Raw genomic sequence first — 17857 nt, forward strand, 5'->3', positions numbered from 1 at the left:
TGTTTTGAAATGAGAGTGCAGTTAAAACCAATAAAACATATTTATATTGTATGTGTGTGTGTGAGCTCCTTTGAATTCATTGTGTAAATGGCAGACCATAGTTTACTGGGCATGACACTGTTAGAGGTAAGGACCACTTGCTACATATCCTATGGGCGACTTTGGCTCAGTGGTGAGCCCAAGTTGCTTATTTTCATTTTAAATGTCACACAAAAACTTTGTATTTTTGGGCAGTGTAAGAATGAGGCGCATCTCAAGTAGAAGCTGCGAGATTCAAGTTCTATTTATCTTTCTGGACGGTAATTGTTCCTTTACTTCAAGGTTTAGCCATCACGATCGGGGTTATCTATGAGCAGAGTTTGATCTCACATTCATCTGAACAAGGGGAAATGTTTCACTGGTTAGCTCATGGCTGGCACTCTGCACTGCTCCCATAGGCAGTTACAGCTGTTAGCGTCATCCCGACCAGCAGTGTATTTCTGAAAGTGTTGCACCCAGTTCCCCTTCAGTTAAACACTGAGGGCCAGAGGCAATCAAAATGATCGCAATCTGGTATTATGCACAGTTAAATCTTAGTTGAAGACATGCAGGGAAGGGCAGGATGTGTGACATCACAACCAGTATATAGGCACATTTTAGTCTAATAAGCAACATGTGTGATGAGGAAATTCCAGTCCTCAGTGCACAATACTTGGAATAGACTCTTCCATGCAGTCGAAGCTGAGTACTGTAGATACAATATGTTTTAACTAGTTATCTGAACTTTGTTTGTGATAAAACCCTATGAGAAGCATATTATTATTTATTAGGAGTGTAGCGATCCGTATATCTGGATCGACTCATTGATTTAAGATGAGCCTTTATTTTGAAATTGCTATGGATAATTTCTGTCCAAGCGCATCTCTTTTTACTCGGACAAGGAAAAGGGTTTATGAGGTAATGTTTTGACTGTTCGACGCAACCTATGATCTCAAAACTATTGGGGCGTGTGGGTAAAAGAAAACCCTTTTAATGTTTCAATAAACTATTGTTTCATTGCATCACTAAATACATGTAATAATAACTTTTCCTCCAATTATAGTCAATACATGTGATAACAGTTTGAAAGTGAAGTATTCTGTTTCTACTCTATTATATATATATTATATACTATTTACTATATTATTCTCTGTCTCCAAACTCCTACTAAATAGTCGGAGTTTAATCTGGAGAGTACAGTTTTTGAGGTACACACTTCATTTTTCCAACGATTAAGGCATGCACTTTGAACGTAATTGAGGTGTCAGAGTGCATTACAAAAGGATGAAAATATCGCTTGTTCATGAAGATAAATTCCCCCATACAGAGGTCGGGGCTCAGCCATGAATGTCCCCAAAAGCTACAAACGCACCTGCTGTTCCCCACTGGCAGGACAATGATGTGATTTGATATGAGGATATGATTTTACAAATTATCGCTGTGTAAATATTATCTGTCGTTCATTTTGGGGTGTAATTATTTCATGTTACTCGGCGGATTTGTTATAGCGACAGATCTGCACACTGCAGATCTATAGAAGTGTCAGGGACAGGGCGGAAGCTGCTACCAATTGCAAAACAGTTGTGACGCTGCAGTTACCCAGAGTACAGTGGGGCATCATGGCGGACACAAGGGAGAAGGGACTGCAAGACTACAGAAAAAAATTACTCGAACACAAAGAAATTGACGGACGGTTAAAAGAATGTAGGAGCCGATTTGATTTTGACATTTGTGCTGTGACAGAAATACATATTGTATGTTTTGATAAGATGCATATTATTGGGTAGCCATCATCAGCTAGCTGGCTAGCTAGCTAGTGCTTTGTCATGCAGTTAGCATCTTCATAGAAATGAATGGAAGTAATGCTAAACCGGTTAACGCTAGGAGTGCTATTTTAGCTTAGAAGTAACGTTAACGCTAACTGTAGTAAGTAGACAAACAATTGTAAGATTACTTTATGCCGAGCAGTAACTATCGTTAGGTTCATGACTTCTAAATTGGACCAAGCGTCTCGAGACATTATTTCAATTTTGTATGCATGTCCTGTCTGTTAACGTAATAACGAAATTTACCTGAAGCTAACTTTGACCAGCTAACGTTCACTTGTTTGTTTGACAGTGTGACCAAGGTTTCCACACTTTGGCTGTAACGAACAGTGTAATTCTTGACTGTGTTGTTGTCTTTGATAACCCAAAACTAGAAACAACATATTTTGGCTCTTTTGTTTTCTAGTGAGAGAACAACTGAGAGAACAAACTAAACAGTACGAGAAATCAGAAAATGACCTGAAGGCTCTGCAAAGTGTTGGTCAGGTAAGATTATTGTCATATTGTGAATAGTGCCTCTGGGATCTCACTGAATGGAATAATTCACCTTGTTGCAACAGTAGACTGAAACAATTACAGACATACATTGAATGTCCCCAATAAGAGAGTTCCTACTGTCATTTAAAACAAAAAACATCTTGCTAAAGCCCCCAGTTTTGTTAAATCTATTCATCAAGTTAGGGGAGGAATCTATTTTCACCAGCATTGTAGACATACTGTCTTTTCCATAGCAGGCTAATGTAAGATTTTGAACTAGAGATTTTTTTTTTAAGTTAAAAGAGAGACATGACCACTTATAATAATTGATAAATTCAACATTAAAGAAAATAAACAATATTAACTGTCTCAAACTCAGAATAGATTTATTCTGTGTTTTAGTGAAGTGCCTCACACAATACTGGTGCTTTCATTTATATTAAAAATAAATATTATATTCTGCTGCCAGATAAACAGCTTCACTGTTAATATCGAGTTGCCCAAGCACCGTTAAATTTAATCTGGCCTATCATTAAGGGTGTCATGATGTTTAAAACGAGAAAGGAGAGGGTTCTTCAGTGTGTGAAGTCAGTGGAAGGGACTTAATTAGACAAACGGGAAGGAGAAAATAAAACCAGCCTCTACTAACTACATCTGTGCCTCGTTCCCTGCAGATTGTTGGAGAGGTGCTCAAACAGCTGACTGAGGAGAAATGTAAGTTCATATCTCACATTTACAAATGTCACAGCACAGGTACTAACAGCTACATATTGCTTTGTATTTTCCTCGAGCCAAAAACTCATGGTTTGGATCGTATCATGGATCAGAGTCACAAATCGGATCACAGATTAGATCAGCACAAAAGAAAAAAACAGGGCAAATACAACATTTTGAGATCACTGAACATGTTTTTTTACCGCCAATACTAATTGCTGATCATTGATGATCCATATTGGCAGATACAGATAACATTGTTTCATTATAGCAGCTGATCTACAATGCTCTGTCCTGTCGATTTTAAACACAGATGAGTTGTTTTTAATTTAACATTATCAGAGCTCGGCGACTAGAAAAACATAAATAATCTCATATTTTACTGAATATTGGCGGATAACGGTAGACAGTAAAAAAAAATATTTCACACTGTGATGGTAAATAAACTGTGTAATTAATCCACGGTTCGCATGCTTGCCAAACTGGGTTTGGCAACCTTACGGTTTACGGGTCAATAATGGTCCGTGAAACCGCTAGCAACACGTCGCTCTCATATTTCTGTAGTTGTACTGTGCGCCCTTTTTCCTCCATTCTAGCCTTTCTCAAACAGCTCTGTGGCAGGCTCAAATTATGCAAGATCCACCCTTTTGAATGGACAATGACTGACAGCCTGTAATTGTAACATGTCAAACTGATCAGTTTAGACCTGTAAAGCTAATGTATTTTTGTTTTTATTCCAGTCATTGTCAAGGCTACCAACGGCCCCAGATATGTGGTTGGATGCCGCAGACAGGTAGGTGGTGAACACATGCATATTAGCTTCTCTTATTGGGGCATAGGTGTGGTGGCTGTAGCTTAAGGGGAGAGTGGTCGTCCTGAAACCACAAGCTAGCTGGTTCAATTCCTGGTCTCCCCATAGTTCGCATGTCGAAGTGTCCTTGAGCATGACACTGAACCCCCAGTTGCTCCCCGTGCTTCACGAGGCTGCCCACTGATCCTTAATTACTATGGATGGGTTAAAATGCAGAGAATACATTTCCCCACAGTGGGACTAATAGGGGATTTATCATTATTATTGGTGTGTTGCCAGATTTTATGGTTATATATATTTAGTTTTGCCATTTTCAGAAGAATGATAGACATTTATGTAAGCAAAATCTAAACAAATGGGCCTGTAAATATTTGTGTCTGCACCCAAAGGTTCATAAACTGTACATAACATTAGGATGACCTGAAATGAATAGATTGGTGAACAATGACTCTGACCTGTTTCTAAAGATGATGTGCATGAATGAAATAGGTCAAAACAATGATTTTAAATGTATTAATCATGAGACATGGCAAAACTGCATACATCTTTAAATCATTCAAATGGATTGATTCAAAGTCTTGTTACCAGGTGATGGGAAGTAATGCTGCATATGTGAAAATAGTTATATGAAACCAGGCGGCAACCTCAGGTTCTAAATAGGGAAGTGTTAAGTTTCTTCACTTGTATTCTCTCTTCTGGCCATAAGGGAGCGACTCCTTATTACCAAAAGAAGTCAGTGTATAGAAATGTTCTTACTTGATTTATGTCTGACACAAGCTTCAAAGCGGCTGCTTACAAACTCCACGTTTGACGTCACAACATCTACGTCCACATATATACAGTCAATGTATGACACCTTTAGTGTACCACAGGAAGCTGTGTGTCTTAATAAATGTCCCCAAGTAATTTCACCCGCTGTAGGTGCTAGGTTTTAACAATGAAGAAGAATATATTTTGTTTCTGCTTTATGGATTTGACACTTTGTTTTTAATTGTCTATCAAAACAGTCTGACCATGTCGGACTTAAAGTGGAACCTGGAATTTATGATTTCATATAATGGACTGACATAAAATTGCTAAAAGTGGGGAAATGCATCTGTTTTTACCCCTTTTGCGATGGGGCCCCCAAATAAGACTTGGTGCTAGCAACTACCTTGAGAACTCATATAATTAGTTAAATGATTTCCACCTGTGTGCAATTTAGGGGTGTCACTATTTTATATCTACGTTTCGATTAAATCTTTGATTCAAACTTTTTTCAGCACTGTCGGCTATGCTACTGTTATAGATCAACTGATCATTGATGCATGCCCTGACCACTTGAAAGTGTTACTACATTTTCTGCAGCCTGTAGTTTTTTTTTTATGTCAACGTGTTTATATAACTCAAAATGTTGCCATCTTGAGGATAGTTTCTCCGTCATCTCTACTCCGGCAGTGTCCGTGATTTCTCAAAGTGCAGCTGCAGGCGTCCTGTAACCTACGCTGTGTTGCTATTGAAGTGTGATTAGGTGGGGTGAAGAGGGAAAACAATACAGGCAGAATCGCATATCCTACTTTTGCCTTCGAAGGTTCATTCAATCATTTTAGCATTGCAATCAATCAGACACAGAGCGGAGCCATCTCTACCACTGAGTCGCAGTCGCTCCTGTGTAAAGGTTGATGACATAAATCCAATAAGAATCAATTTAATTTACAGATTGTACTAAGAGAAAGAAAGTTTAAAATGAGAAATTAAAATACCTTTTACTATTATGTCTGTTTCTGGCCCATTCAGCAAATAACATATCTGCCACATCTGCACATACATATTGTTTTACCCACCTATCTGTTTTCTTTTTTTAGAGGATTCTTTTTTTCACTTTTACAAATCAAAATTGTTGATAGTTCTTTAGTTTTTTGGATAGGACAAAAATAACCAAATTTGCACTCATTTTCAACCTCAATGTGTACACTAATCTATTGTGTTTTTCGTCACAGTTGGACAAGTCCCAGCTGAAGCCAGGAACCAGAGTGGCTTTGGACATGACCACACTCACTATAATGAGGTAGGCTGGATTTATTCATCAATCAGAGTTGGTTTAGCAGCACAACAGTTTAATAAGCATCTAACGTTCAGGCTACATAGAAGATGGAACGGATACTACCTGTTAGCAGAGTAGATATGGTTCAATGGTAATAGACCTCAGTGTTTCCCTTATGTTTAAAGCACTTAAAGCAGTGGTTCTCAAACTTTTTCTGTCACGCTCCACTTTGGAGGAAGAAAATGTTCATGTCCCACTGCCCCAACAAAGTTGTAACAAAATGGTCCATGCTGAATTTTGTTTGCAATAACAACATTTTTGACTCCATCTGTGCTTTTATAAATAATAGAACAGGGCGCCGCCCCCCTAATATAATAGTAGGGGAAACACTGGACCTGTACTTAAATGACAAATAAAATAAAAAACTTGCGTTAACTTATTGTTTAATGCAGAACACAGAAGAGTACGGGGTGCAGTGGTTTTTATCAGCTGAAATGCTTTGGTTGCGCCTAGTTTGTATGATACGGAATATCCGTAGAACTACAAGATATTGGCACAGGGTAGAGTACTTGCTCTGGGTGAAAGAAAGGCTGTCTCATTTTAAATTCTCAGCATCCAGGAAAAAAAACACACTCAGAGCCTTGTCACACTGCTGCGTTGTGGAATTACGCAGCACTCCTAATACAAAGAATAATCAAAAAGAATGTCAATAGTGCTTTTATTGTGACAGCCCTGCAGTGTGCTCAGCTTGTGTTTCCTGTTCTGTCCAAGGTACCTGCCCAGAGAGGTGGACCCTCTGGTCTACAACATGTCCCATGAGGACCCTGGCAGCGTTTCCTACTCTGAGATTGGAGGCTTGTCTGAACAGATCCGCGAGCTGAGAGAGGTACAAAAAAAGCTAGCAATTTCTTTGATTTTGTTACTCACATTGTGAAATGTGATGTATGCATTGTAGTTTAACAGATGTTCCAATATTTGTTTTATGAGTTGTGTGGTTGGGTTTTGATTGGGCGGATTCAGTTGTGGTTGGGAAATGCATAAAAAAAAAAATTTAAATTTCTGTCAATTGATTTCAAAACAATGCTGTTATCTTGTGGCAGGTGATTGAGCTGCCTTTAACCAACCCTGAGCTCTTCCTGAGAGTGGGCATCATCCCCCCTAAAGGCTGCTTGCTCTATGGGCCTCCAGGTCAGTGGTCCAGTGAAAGAACACCCGCATTTAAGCTTGCTATTCTTCAAATGCCAGAGGGTGTACAAACACCATGTACTGTGAAGAAGCAAGAAGACAACGAGTTTAGGCCATAGGCCAATCTACACAATATAGAGGGATTGTCATTATCGCTGAACTCGTATCTCATATTGATGGACTACTTTATCACCTTTAAAAAAAGAAGCCAAGTATGACATTCATTTTAAAGGCACAGGTAGGAACTTCTGTAAATACGTTTTATTTGGCTGCAAAATACTTACTCAAATGTAGATTTTTAAGACCACCTGTTTCTAAAGCTTCTGAAAACAAATTGCCATTTGTAAAATGTTTTACAGTGTTTTTTATCAGTGGATATTTGTCTATCATGTCTGCAAAGCGGGTGCGCCCAGATACTAAAATTGAGAGATGATTCCAAGCGCAGCGATCACTTGCAGAGCCTTTGCTGTGATTACATTCTTTACTGACATGTGCACCTCAAACCAGTGTCACGACGACAACCATAAACTATGCTTCAGAAGGCTTCCAATCAGTGACATCATTCATCACATTTTAGTACAAAATCATTTTTGAGCCTGTATTTATTTGAGACGCTAAGCTCTTTGTGAACCTATTTGCACAATGTTCATTTGTATATGAATTTCATGACGCAGATATCTTAGAAGTGTTGTGTAGTTAGGCAATCGTTTTAGATTATGTGTTTGTATCTGTAACAGGAACTGGGAAGACTCTTCTTGCCAGAGCGGTGGCCAGTCAGCTGGACTGTAACTTCCTCAAGGTGAGTATCGGCGCCACCTCAGGTCAGACTGCCACACTGCAGTCAGTCAGCTGATTCTGTGTCTGCGCTACAGGTGGTGTCCAGCTCCATTGTGGACAAGTACATCGGTGAGAGCGCCAGGCTGATCAGAGAGATGTTCAACTATGCCAGAGACCACCAGCCCTGCATCATCTTTATGGATGAGATTGATGCCATTGGTGAGTGACACTGAGGATCTGGTTTAGTTTTTGTCCTTCCTGGGGCTTTAGCATTTTCGGTTTAGGCTTTGTTTTTTTCTGGTATATGTATTTTCTCATCTACTCTGCATGACTCTACAATGAAAGCTTTACGAGTAAGCTTTTATTGTGAAGCAGCTGAAGCTTAAACGTAGCCTTTGTCACTCGCTGATCTTAGTTAATTCTAATGCCTTTTTAAAAGTGGAGCCATATAAAGATAAGAACAATTGTGTGTTTTCCTTCATTAACTTTGAATTCCCTTGGAACCCCGGATCCCATTACTAGAATAATCAATACAACACAAATAAAAATAGAACAAAATATAAACTGACAAATAAAGGATATTGCAGTCCTATTTGCACTGATTTTTCATACAGTGGTTGAGAGCCTCAACTTGGAACGTAAATATTTGAGTATTCCCAACACACCTGCTAGCCTGTGTGTCGGGAATCCTCACTGAATGCTCGTCATGTTTGTTTGTTCCCTGTAGGCGGCCGTCGTTTCTCTGAGGGAACTTCTGCTGACAGAGAGATCCAGAGAACTTTGATGGAGGTAGCTGAGACACTGAAGTGGGATGTCTTTTCTAGCACACCGTCCTTTAGAAAGTTACCCACAGGAATCTCTAGAGGGATCGTTCTGTGCTCCATTAAGGTTGTGTCTAATGCCTTGGAGTCAACAACTTTAACCTCACAGTCATTATCTACAACAAGAAACAATCCTACAGAAGTGTCATCCAAAGGAACAGCAGCCAGCAGTGAAATGGGCCTTTGGGTTTCTCCTGCAAACTCAGAGGTCTGTGTATGAGGGCTACTGGGGAGGAAAACGGCTCTCCTAATGCCGTGGAGGATGACGGGCTCCTCTAGTCTAATCATGAGGTGTTTCCCAGAGGAGCCTGTCATCCTCCACGGCATTAGCAGAGCCGTTTTCCTCCCCAGCAGCCCTCATACAGAAAAAGTATATTACATTATAGTAATGTGCGGCGGAGCTAGCTGATTAGCTGATTAGCTAGCTCTGCCGCACGTTGCTACTATTTCACATTCCTTTCCAAAGATCTCATGCTGCCCATTAACTCTAAACTGCTCCAGTAAAATGAGCTCTACATTTGTTCGGTACTCACTCAAACTAATCCCAAAACGCTACAGATCCTTTCTGACTACTTAATAGCGTTCTGCAGTCCTGAATCAGAACTGTTTATTGACAAAGAGAGTTACACATACAAGGAATTTGGCTAGGTGATTGGTGCGTAATAATAAACACTGTGTAAGACATAATGAGACATAATTTAAATAGAAACTGGGAAAATTTACAATAACATATAGTAAACAAATAATAGTACGTTGTATGTATATTATCAGTAAATGCTAACACTAACCTTACAGACAGATACAACTCCACCTTTGTCAGTCCCAAACGCAGTTAGTGTGCTCCTTGTTTTTACATTACCTGAATGCCTCCGTAGTTCTCTCCACACTTGGAAAGGGAGGGGTGAGCACCTAGTTTAATGCAATCTGCAGCCTCACCACCACGACCAACAACACAGTTAGCAACATAGCGACCACAAGCGGCCTGGCTTCTGTCCCAACCGGAATAATCCCAATGTGAATAAAGGGAGTAAAACACACATGATGAAACACAATAGTCTCTCTGCAATGGGACCACTTTGGTCATCTGAATAAATGATCATGCAATTAGTGGCAAGAACCTCACATTACTAGCAGCATATTCACGAAATGATTAACTTGTTTTATTTGTCGCAACTATTGATGTCAGCACAGTAAATAGAGGATAAAACACAGGGGTGGGTCTGTATCTGTCCTATCAGCTGCTGAACCAGATGGATGGCTTTGACACGCTGCACAGAGTCAAGATGATCATGGCCACCAACAGACCTGACACTCTGGACCCGGCCTTGCTGCGTCCCGGCAGACTGGATCGTAAAATCCGTAAGATCTCGGTTCCTGTTGCTCATTGGTGTGTCGTCTGTCTTACAGCACACACAGCCAAACTAACGTCCTCTTCTCTTCTTCAGACATCGAACTGCCCAATGAACAAGCTCGTCTGGACATCCTCAAAATCCACTCCAGTCCCATCACCAAGCACGGAGAAATAGGTGAGTGAGCCCAACAGCTACCTGGAGAAATCCTCCTCATACCGTGGTCCGTTCTCTCCTTTTAAGATGTCCCATTTGTTAGAGCTGTTTCAGAGTTATGCTGTTGTAATGCTGGTTTCATCGGCTTCAAATCCAAAATGTTGATATATTGGTGCAGTTTTAGTTTTCTTTGAGACTGACTCTGTCTGTTCTCTTCACACCAAAAAACACATGACCTTTCTTAACCTCCATTGTCATGTGATCTCCTTCATGTTCCCGGCTCACGGCTGTTTATAAACAAAAACAACCATGTTGATTACATTGACATATTGATTATTCTGATTGATCATTTTCAATCCGTTTCCTCGACTGAATGAAATGCAGTTATAGCTTTCATTTACTTTGTCCTCATCCTCTAAACACTGCTGTGTATTAGTGTGGTCAGTCTGATAACACTTTAAAATACTTTGGTCCCATAAACGATTAACAGGACAACATGTGTTGTTTTCTGTTCTATTCATATTTGAGCGTACATTGATGAATCCTAAAACCAACAACAAACTCACTACCTCAGGGTTGGACCTCCAACACAACCTGATGGATTCACTGTCTCGCTATTAGTAGGAACCATCTATCAGTGGTTTTTGTTCATTATTTACCTTTCAATGTGTAGTGTGGCCAAATGTATATTCACAGTTTAACTCATTTCCCTTTGGAGATGAATTAAGTATACAGCTATCCATCTATTACACCTGTAGGCATCTGGCTGACCCCATTCACTTTGAGACCTGTTCTGTCTGGGAGGGGTGGGGCTTCCACTTGAATCTCCTGATGAAAGACATTATGAGCAGTGAGAATAATATTCCTGAACTGTATGCATGTCCTGTGACGGTCTTTGGTTCGTTTCAGATTATGAAGCCATTGTGAAGCTGTCAGACGGTTTCAACGGAGCTGATCTGAGAAATGTGTGCACAGAAGCAGGTAGGACATCAGTCGTTGAGTTTCGTCCTTAATTTAATTTCCTCAACCATGTTATTTACCTGTTTGTTTGTTTGTTTGTTTTAGGTTTGTTTGCCATCCGCGCTGACCGCGAGTATGTCACTCAGGAGGATTTCATGAAAGCTGTGCGGAAGGTGGCGGATTCAAAGAAGCTTGAGTCAAAGCTGGACTACAAGCCTTTATAAACCCTCTCTGTGTCATAGCCCCTCTTCCTATATTTTTCATTGCATTTTCATGGATTTGCTGTGTTTCTTGTCCTCCAAGTTGCCAACAAAGTGACTTTGACTCAGTAACTCCTGTTTCCACTTTATTAAACACGGCATCATAAAGGCTGATCATTCTGCCATCCCACAGAACACCTGATAAAATAACTTGTACTGAAAATACACCATTATGGAAAGTTGTGTTTTTTTTCAAATTCATCACCATTCTTTCCTCATTAGCTTTGAGTGAGCGGACGTTTACATCTCACTGTCCGCGTTGTCCAAAACTCATTAAAGGGACACTTTCACCCCAATATCATGCTCATTTTGGGTCTAGATAGTTTGAGGTGTTGAGATGTCTGCATTCTCTCCAATGTACATCGACCAGATCACTCTCTGCTTGTGAAGCTCAAAGCACCAAAAAACAATATATATATTCACATTTTCATTATATTGTAGTTAAACAATAGGCCGGAAGAAAAAGCAGAGGGTGCCGCAAATAATCTCCAGATAAGTGAGTAGCAGACCGCCCCGGTTCCTTTTCATGGCCTTAAGAGTCTTCTTCAGGATGATGTTTGATTGGAACTTCAGCGTCAAATGTCTGAACAGGCTCAGTGTTAACAGAACCAAGTGGTGACCCAGTATGTAAAGCATCTTGGCTTCACGTAGACCCAGTTCTTACCTGTTGGCTGTTATGTGCTGATAGTGTGACAGCAGTTCGTCTTTACAGTCACACTCAACTGAACTAAGGGATACAAGCCGGTCTGACTTGTTCCCTCTGGACTTTCATAGCTGCATACCATGGATACTGTAACCTCGTACTGAATATGAAATGTAAAATTACACAAATGTACACTGTACAAATATATATTAAAGGTACATTTACTAACTAAATAATTTCTATAATTCAAGGTTTTTCTATTAGACATAGTAACAATTTAAAGATGAAATGTATCTTCTGAATGGTGGCACTAAGGACAGGTCATTAAGATCAAATAGTCATAATTATTCAAACTAAATGTGTGTCCATCTAGCTAGTAATGTGACGTCAATATCCTAACCAGGCTGGTCATTTAATAAAAGTTTTGAAATGCACAACTGAAACATGACCTATGATTAAACAAAAGTGTGATGGTTCCTCATTAATAAAAACTAATACATGCACGTCAAAGGAATCTTTTTAATTGAGCTATTTTTTTTTTATACAGTTCATGAGTCTGCATTTACACAGTCTGATTAGAATTGATTGGCTGTGGTCGAGAAATAATATTTCACTTTGTTATTCTCAAACCAACTTGCTCTGTGATGTGACTGATTTCATAGGTTTATGAAGTGAAAGCTTTGTCTTTTGTCACATCAGAGCAGATCATTCTGTGGCTGGAGTTGATGACAGCCTGTGAACATTATCTTATCTTATTATAATACACCTATCCAACGCCATCAGTCCTCACTTTTATTTCATGTTACACAAGCTTCGTCCTTCACAGTTCAGCTGAGTTTCTGAGATTGTATTGTAACCATAGAAGCTCCCATTAAAACATCAGCAGTGGCCAGTGCTGAGCTGGGAGCTTCTCTGCACACTAATACATGGCGAGGGCTCAAATATCATATTCACTATCTGCTGTGGTCATGACAGCAGATGCATTCATGCTGAAAACAAGTGATACATGCTTATGGTAATGTGAAAGGTGCACAGAAATGTGTGGGGGGGAGGGGGAGGGGGGGAAACGGATCACGACAATGCTGTCTCCCCAATCCACACTAACCAAGTAGTCCGTATGCAGACCACACACACAGTGCTGTGATGTCCAACAGTGTCCCATAACAAAGGCGCATAAGGCAACACATGTAACACTGTGCGTTAGCTACAGAAATATCTTAATAGAAAAATAAAATCCATCTCCGTTTTACTGATGTTCAACATCGCATTAATGGGATCATTGAGAATAAAGTACACATTAAGTTCCAAGAAAGAAGGAACTCCTTGGATTTCTCTACATTTTTCATAATTTAGTCAAACATGTTCACTAAAAGGAATGCTTTAATGCTCCAAATAACATGAAACAAAATATAGTCTTTTGTGACTATAATAAAACTATACTATAATATACTATAGTAACTCAATAGAACATTTAGTTTGAGATGAACAATGTCCATGTATGCAATTCACAACACCATTGTCGCTGTTCTTATTGCTGACATAAATCAGTGCCATGGCAATATTTAGACTGGTCCTGAACTGTCACCCAGTTTGGAGGGAGGTGCAGGAACTCCATTGCAATGATGCCCATCTTGCTGCATATGTTCTCCTAAATAACACTGAAAGGTTCAGTATGGACTCATTGTTCTGCAGCGGGTCCCTGTGTCAGGGTGAAGGACTCCTGGACGAAAGCCCTGCACATGGGGCAGTGCTGGAAGTGTGACACACAGCTGTCACACACACAGGCGTGTCTGCAGGGCAGCAACACCTTGTTCACTGCTGCATTCTGACAGACCACACAGTCTCTGCCCCGCCCCGCTGACCGGCCCTCCTCCACCACTGGACTCGGCTCCACTGGACTGGCCTCGTTTGGTTCAGTGGGTTGGGTACTCTGCTCTGAGTCCAGAGGCTCAGATGCTGTCATGACCCCCCCATTGTCAGCTGACATGAAGAGAGGCTGCGAAGACACGAGGCAAAAAAGGTGGGAAAATGGTGGTTCACAGGAACTATGACTAAAACATAATCACGGTAACGTCATGTGATGTAGGACTTCAAGGTTATCTCAGGTCCGGCCTGGAGAAGACACATTTCTAACAGAAAGTCTGCAAATATTATATTAAAACTGAAAATATAAAGAATTGTCTGTTCTTGTCCTGTTTGGTGGCTGATCCAAACCACCAACCACCAACCGGACAGGAACCTACCATAACGGACAGTCAGGACCTTCTCATCATGGACCCCTCTGGGAGGCTACAGAACACTGAAGGTCAACCCTCTAACATCAACATATCCACTGCTGCCATACAGTTTTTAAATCGTGCATGGGCATCGTTACATGGACATAATCATCAAGTCCATGTAGATCCATTCACCATTCATTTCTTTGCACTATTTCTTTGGTTTTTACACAACACTTGAGTTGTACATAGACATTTGATTTATTATTTCATCGCTCACCTTTCCAAAAAGACCATCCTTATTAACCATGTACTAACATTTATAACTGAAGAGAGTATTCTACATGTTAGTACACCATAAAGGTTTATGGTGTACTAACATGTAGAACACTCTCTACCAGATCCCTTCCTGAACAGCAAATGGATTCAATAGTAGTTTGTTCATTCTGGATCACACAACTGCTATCATAACATCTGGTCTACAGATCTCTGGTCTCAGTCCCGTTGTTTGGTCAGTGTTCTCAGAACATAGTGTAGTTACCTTGATACATAACATGGAGCACCTGACGGTGTTAGTCCGGAACAATCTGCTTGAAATGAGATGTACCTTTAACTCAAACATGTTCCCTTGTGAGGTGAGCAGGTACTGAAAGAGAACCCGTGCAGAAAGGCTGTATTTGTCATCAGGAACATGAATAACCGTCAAACTGGCCACCTGAAAGAGGAAAGAGTGTCTTTAAGTTTGGGTTATGGAATCCCTTTTCTTGTCTTACTAGAGAGCTTGGCTTGGTCAGAGTGTTGTGACCTGCATGTGTCTCCACTTGCTTTGACCTGAACTTTCTCTCTACTTTCAGTCTTTGTGCTGAGCTGAGCTGAATGAACAAGCTCTGTACAGTAAACAGTAAAGCCCTCTCTCCAAAATGTCTGACTGCGATGGACTCACAATGTTGTAAGTGTTTCTTGCTTCTGGCTCTGCCAGCGTCAGCACGGCCACAAGAGGGTAGCGTTCCCTTGGCAACGGCCCAAAGTCTGTGATCCCCTGGTCAGCAGGAATCTGTGTGTGGCATTCCTCTCTGTCCTCACTGGCAATGCTGGGGAGGGTCGGGGTCAAAGAGCCGAACACAGGGGGGAAAACCAAAGACATACCTCCATCATCATGACAAAAATCATAGCATTATAGTAGTGCTGTGTCAACATTACGAAGGGAACATCCACCCCGAAGCTCTTTTATCACTAATAACTAATAGAAATTTGAGATTTGTATTATCATGGTCCATGTGTATTTCATTATTTATCCCCACAGTAGAGGAGAGGAGGGCATCTGTGGTCCTGTCCATAGGACAAAGTGTCTTGAGCGAGACGCTGAACCCCAATGTACTCTGTGACTGCTTGACAGCAGCTGCTCCTGATGCTTAGGATGGGTTAAATGCAATAATACATACATAAGAATTAAATCACATTTACTGAGTGCTTTTCTGTACTCAAAGAAAAAACACAAAACAAGAATAAGAGATTAAAACAATTAGGATTAAATATATTAAAATTAATTCAAAACCAACCCCTAGAGGGGGCAGACTGAGCGATTGTTATATAAAACTGTAAATCATAGCTTGTTTTATGAAAAAAATGCCCCAAACTGCTGTATTTGGATGTATTGAACACCATAACTAATATACAAGTGAAATATATGGTTTGGTACATGAGAAAATGTAAATGTCACAGATGTGCGCAAATGTGCCCCATGCAAATGTTGGAGACCTCGCCTGAATTTCCCCTGTACTAAACCCTCTCTAACTTTGTTCTGCTTCACTTTATCAAAGTCAACCTTTGCAGAGAGAATGTTCACATATTGTGCTATGATTTGGGTTAGAGAATGTTCACATATTGTGCTATGATTTGGGTTATAGTTGGACCTTACAGCTGCATCATTTCAAAGAAATAATCATCCTAAAATCGCTTTTCTTCTAGGTGGACCTGAAACCTTTTCATTTTTGTTGTGTGTCATCTTCATTTATTCTTAACCAGTAACATATAGACTGCTATTTACACATCTGAACAAAATCTCACATGTGTAGGCAAAAGTATTCAAATAGCCCTATTAGTTGCAGAGATACACCCTTTTTAGTTTGGCCTAAAAATAGGTTGGTTTTCAAAGTGTTAAAAGCAAGTCCAAAAAGGTGTGTTTAATTATGACAATGGAATAACCTTGTTACTACTGTAAAGGATACTGGAAGCTGTGGCAGTGGTGGTAGCGGAGCTGCAGGGCCTCTTGCAAACAGCGGGGGGTTCTGAGTGGGCAGCGCTGGTGGGCTAGCAGCGCGGCCTGCAAGGCGCTGACCTCACAGCCCCAGAAACAGCTCAGCACACAGGGCTCCAGACAGCAGGGCCTCAGGAACAAACCGTCTGCAAGGAGGGTCCACAGTTATGATGACTGGGCCACAACACTCACACAATTCATCCTGGACTGGATATATAGCGGCTGGAACATTCATAACCTGCATATTTATAGTTGTACATGCTTAGTTGGTGAGATCCATACACATGAAAGCATCAACTCCACAACGGTCACAGAACAGGAAGAATATCTGCACTCTATACAGGAAACCATTTCCTCCGCAGTACTTCCTGTCGCTTGACATTATAGAGCTTCAGGTGGAGACATCCCACAGTCTTTACCTGGAACAGGAGCTGTTGTCATTCTCTTGTTATACTTCATTGTATTCGTTGACCAGCAGACGCCTCTAACATACTACAAAACCGTGTGAGGCGAGGAACACTTCATCTCGTGTTCTGAGGGTGACTGTTCTCACCAGCGACAGATGCCGACCCTGAGCCCATCTCCAGGATGAAGGGGTTGGTCCTCTGAACCATTTGCTTCTCCGGGGTTGGCAGCAGAGACTCGGTCTCATCAGAGCTGCGAAGGATCACTGGGACATCGAAGCCGAACCTGCAGGACAAAGAAGACAGAGTGGTTATGTTCCGATGGCTCTCTGAATCTCCTCACAAAGAAAGAAAAGGCTGAGAGGTCATGAGAATAATCAGCTGAAGCAAAGAATACTAAATCTAACTTTCTGTCCAACAATAACTACCAGAACAAGACATCTCTACAACTACTGTTTACATGATTGTATTCATGGATTCTCAAATCATTTTGTGTCACCGAGACTTTTACACTACACTCAATACTTGTGTATTTTCTTAATTTGTACTTCAGACAGTTTGAAACAGTGTGCTTCAATCTAATAACAACTTAACGTTACTTTCATACTTGTTTATATATTTGGCCAAAATATGATTGTGAACATCTGCGATGGGAAGAAGGAAGGGACCACTGTTCTCAGAAGCTATGGCATTACATCGTGTATGATTATGTCATGCTTATTTTTCGAGGTGATTATGTAGCCCACGTTAAAACAACAATATAGAAAAGGTGCCTGAAGCGGTCCAATCCGAGGGAGAGGCTAATATGTGAAACCTCCAGTCAGAGGCTAAGCTAACGAAGTGGACTGTCACTCACCAGCCCAGCACCATGGCGGCGGTCACCACGAAGCACAGCGACACCACACTGATGTAGAACAAGGGGGAGTACTCATACATGGTCACAAGGAACCCCGCTGCCAT

The 17857-nt window shown here is 40.7% G+C and overlaps 2 protein-coding genes across 2 annotated transcripts; one reads left to right on the forward strand and one right to left on the reverse strand.

Moving 5' to 3' along the window:
* The first annotated feature begins 1632 nt into the window (after positions 1-1632).
* psmc6 (proteasome 26S subunit, ATPase 6) lies at positions 1633-12494 on the forward strand. The gene is made up of 14 exons (XM_079215336.1): positions 1633-1722; positions 2251-2330; positions 2996-3035; positions 3776-3828; positions 5826-5893; positions 6641-6755; positions 6970-7057; positions 7792-7853; positions 7927-8050; positions 8559-8620; positions 9891-10011; positions 10098-10178; positions 11067-11138; positions 11223-12494. Exons 1-14 carry the CDS (start codon positions 1638-1640, stop codon positions 11339-11341), a joined length of 1170 nt encoding a protein of 389 aa, XP_079071462.1. The 5' UTR covers positions 1633-1637; the 3' UTR covers positions 11342-12494.
* Positions 12495-13696: 1202 nt separating this feature from the next.
* On the reverse strand, positions 13697-17857 carry cgrrf1 (cell growth regulator with ring finger domain 1; the record flags this gene model as incomplete). The annotated part of the gene is made up of 6 exons (XM_079215337.1): positions 13697-14016; positions 14844-14951; positions 15180-15327; positions 16465-16639; positions 17047-17183; positions 17754-17857. The coding sequence occupies 6 exons, from the start codon at positions 17855-17857 to the stop codon at positions 13699-13701; spliced, it is 990 nt and encodes a 329-aa protein (XP_079071463.1). The 3' UTR covers positions 13697-13698.

The sequence above is a fragment of the Taurulus bubalis genome (assembly GCF_910589615.1).
Source record: "Taurulus bubalis genome assembly, chromosome: 3".
In the NCBI taxonomy this organism is placed as follows: Eukaryota; Metazoa; Chordata; class Actinopteri; order Perciformes; family Cottidae; genus Taurulus; species Taurulus bubalis.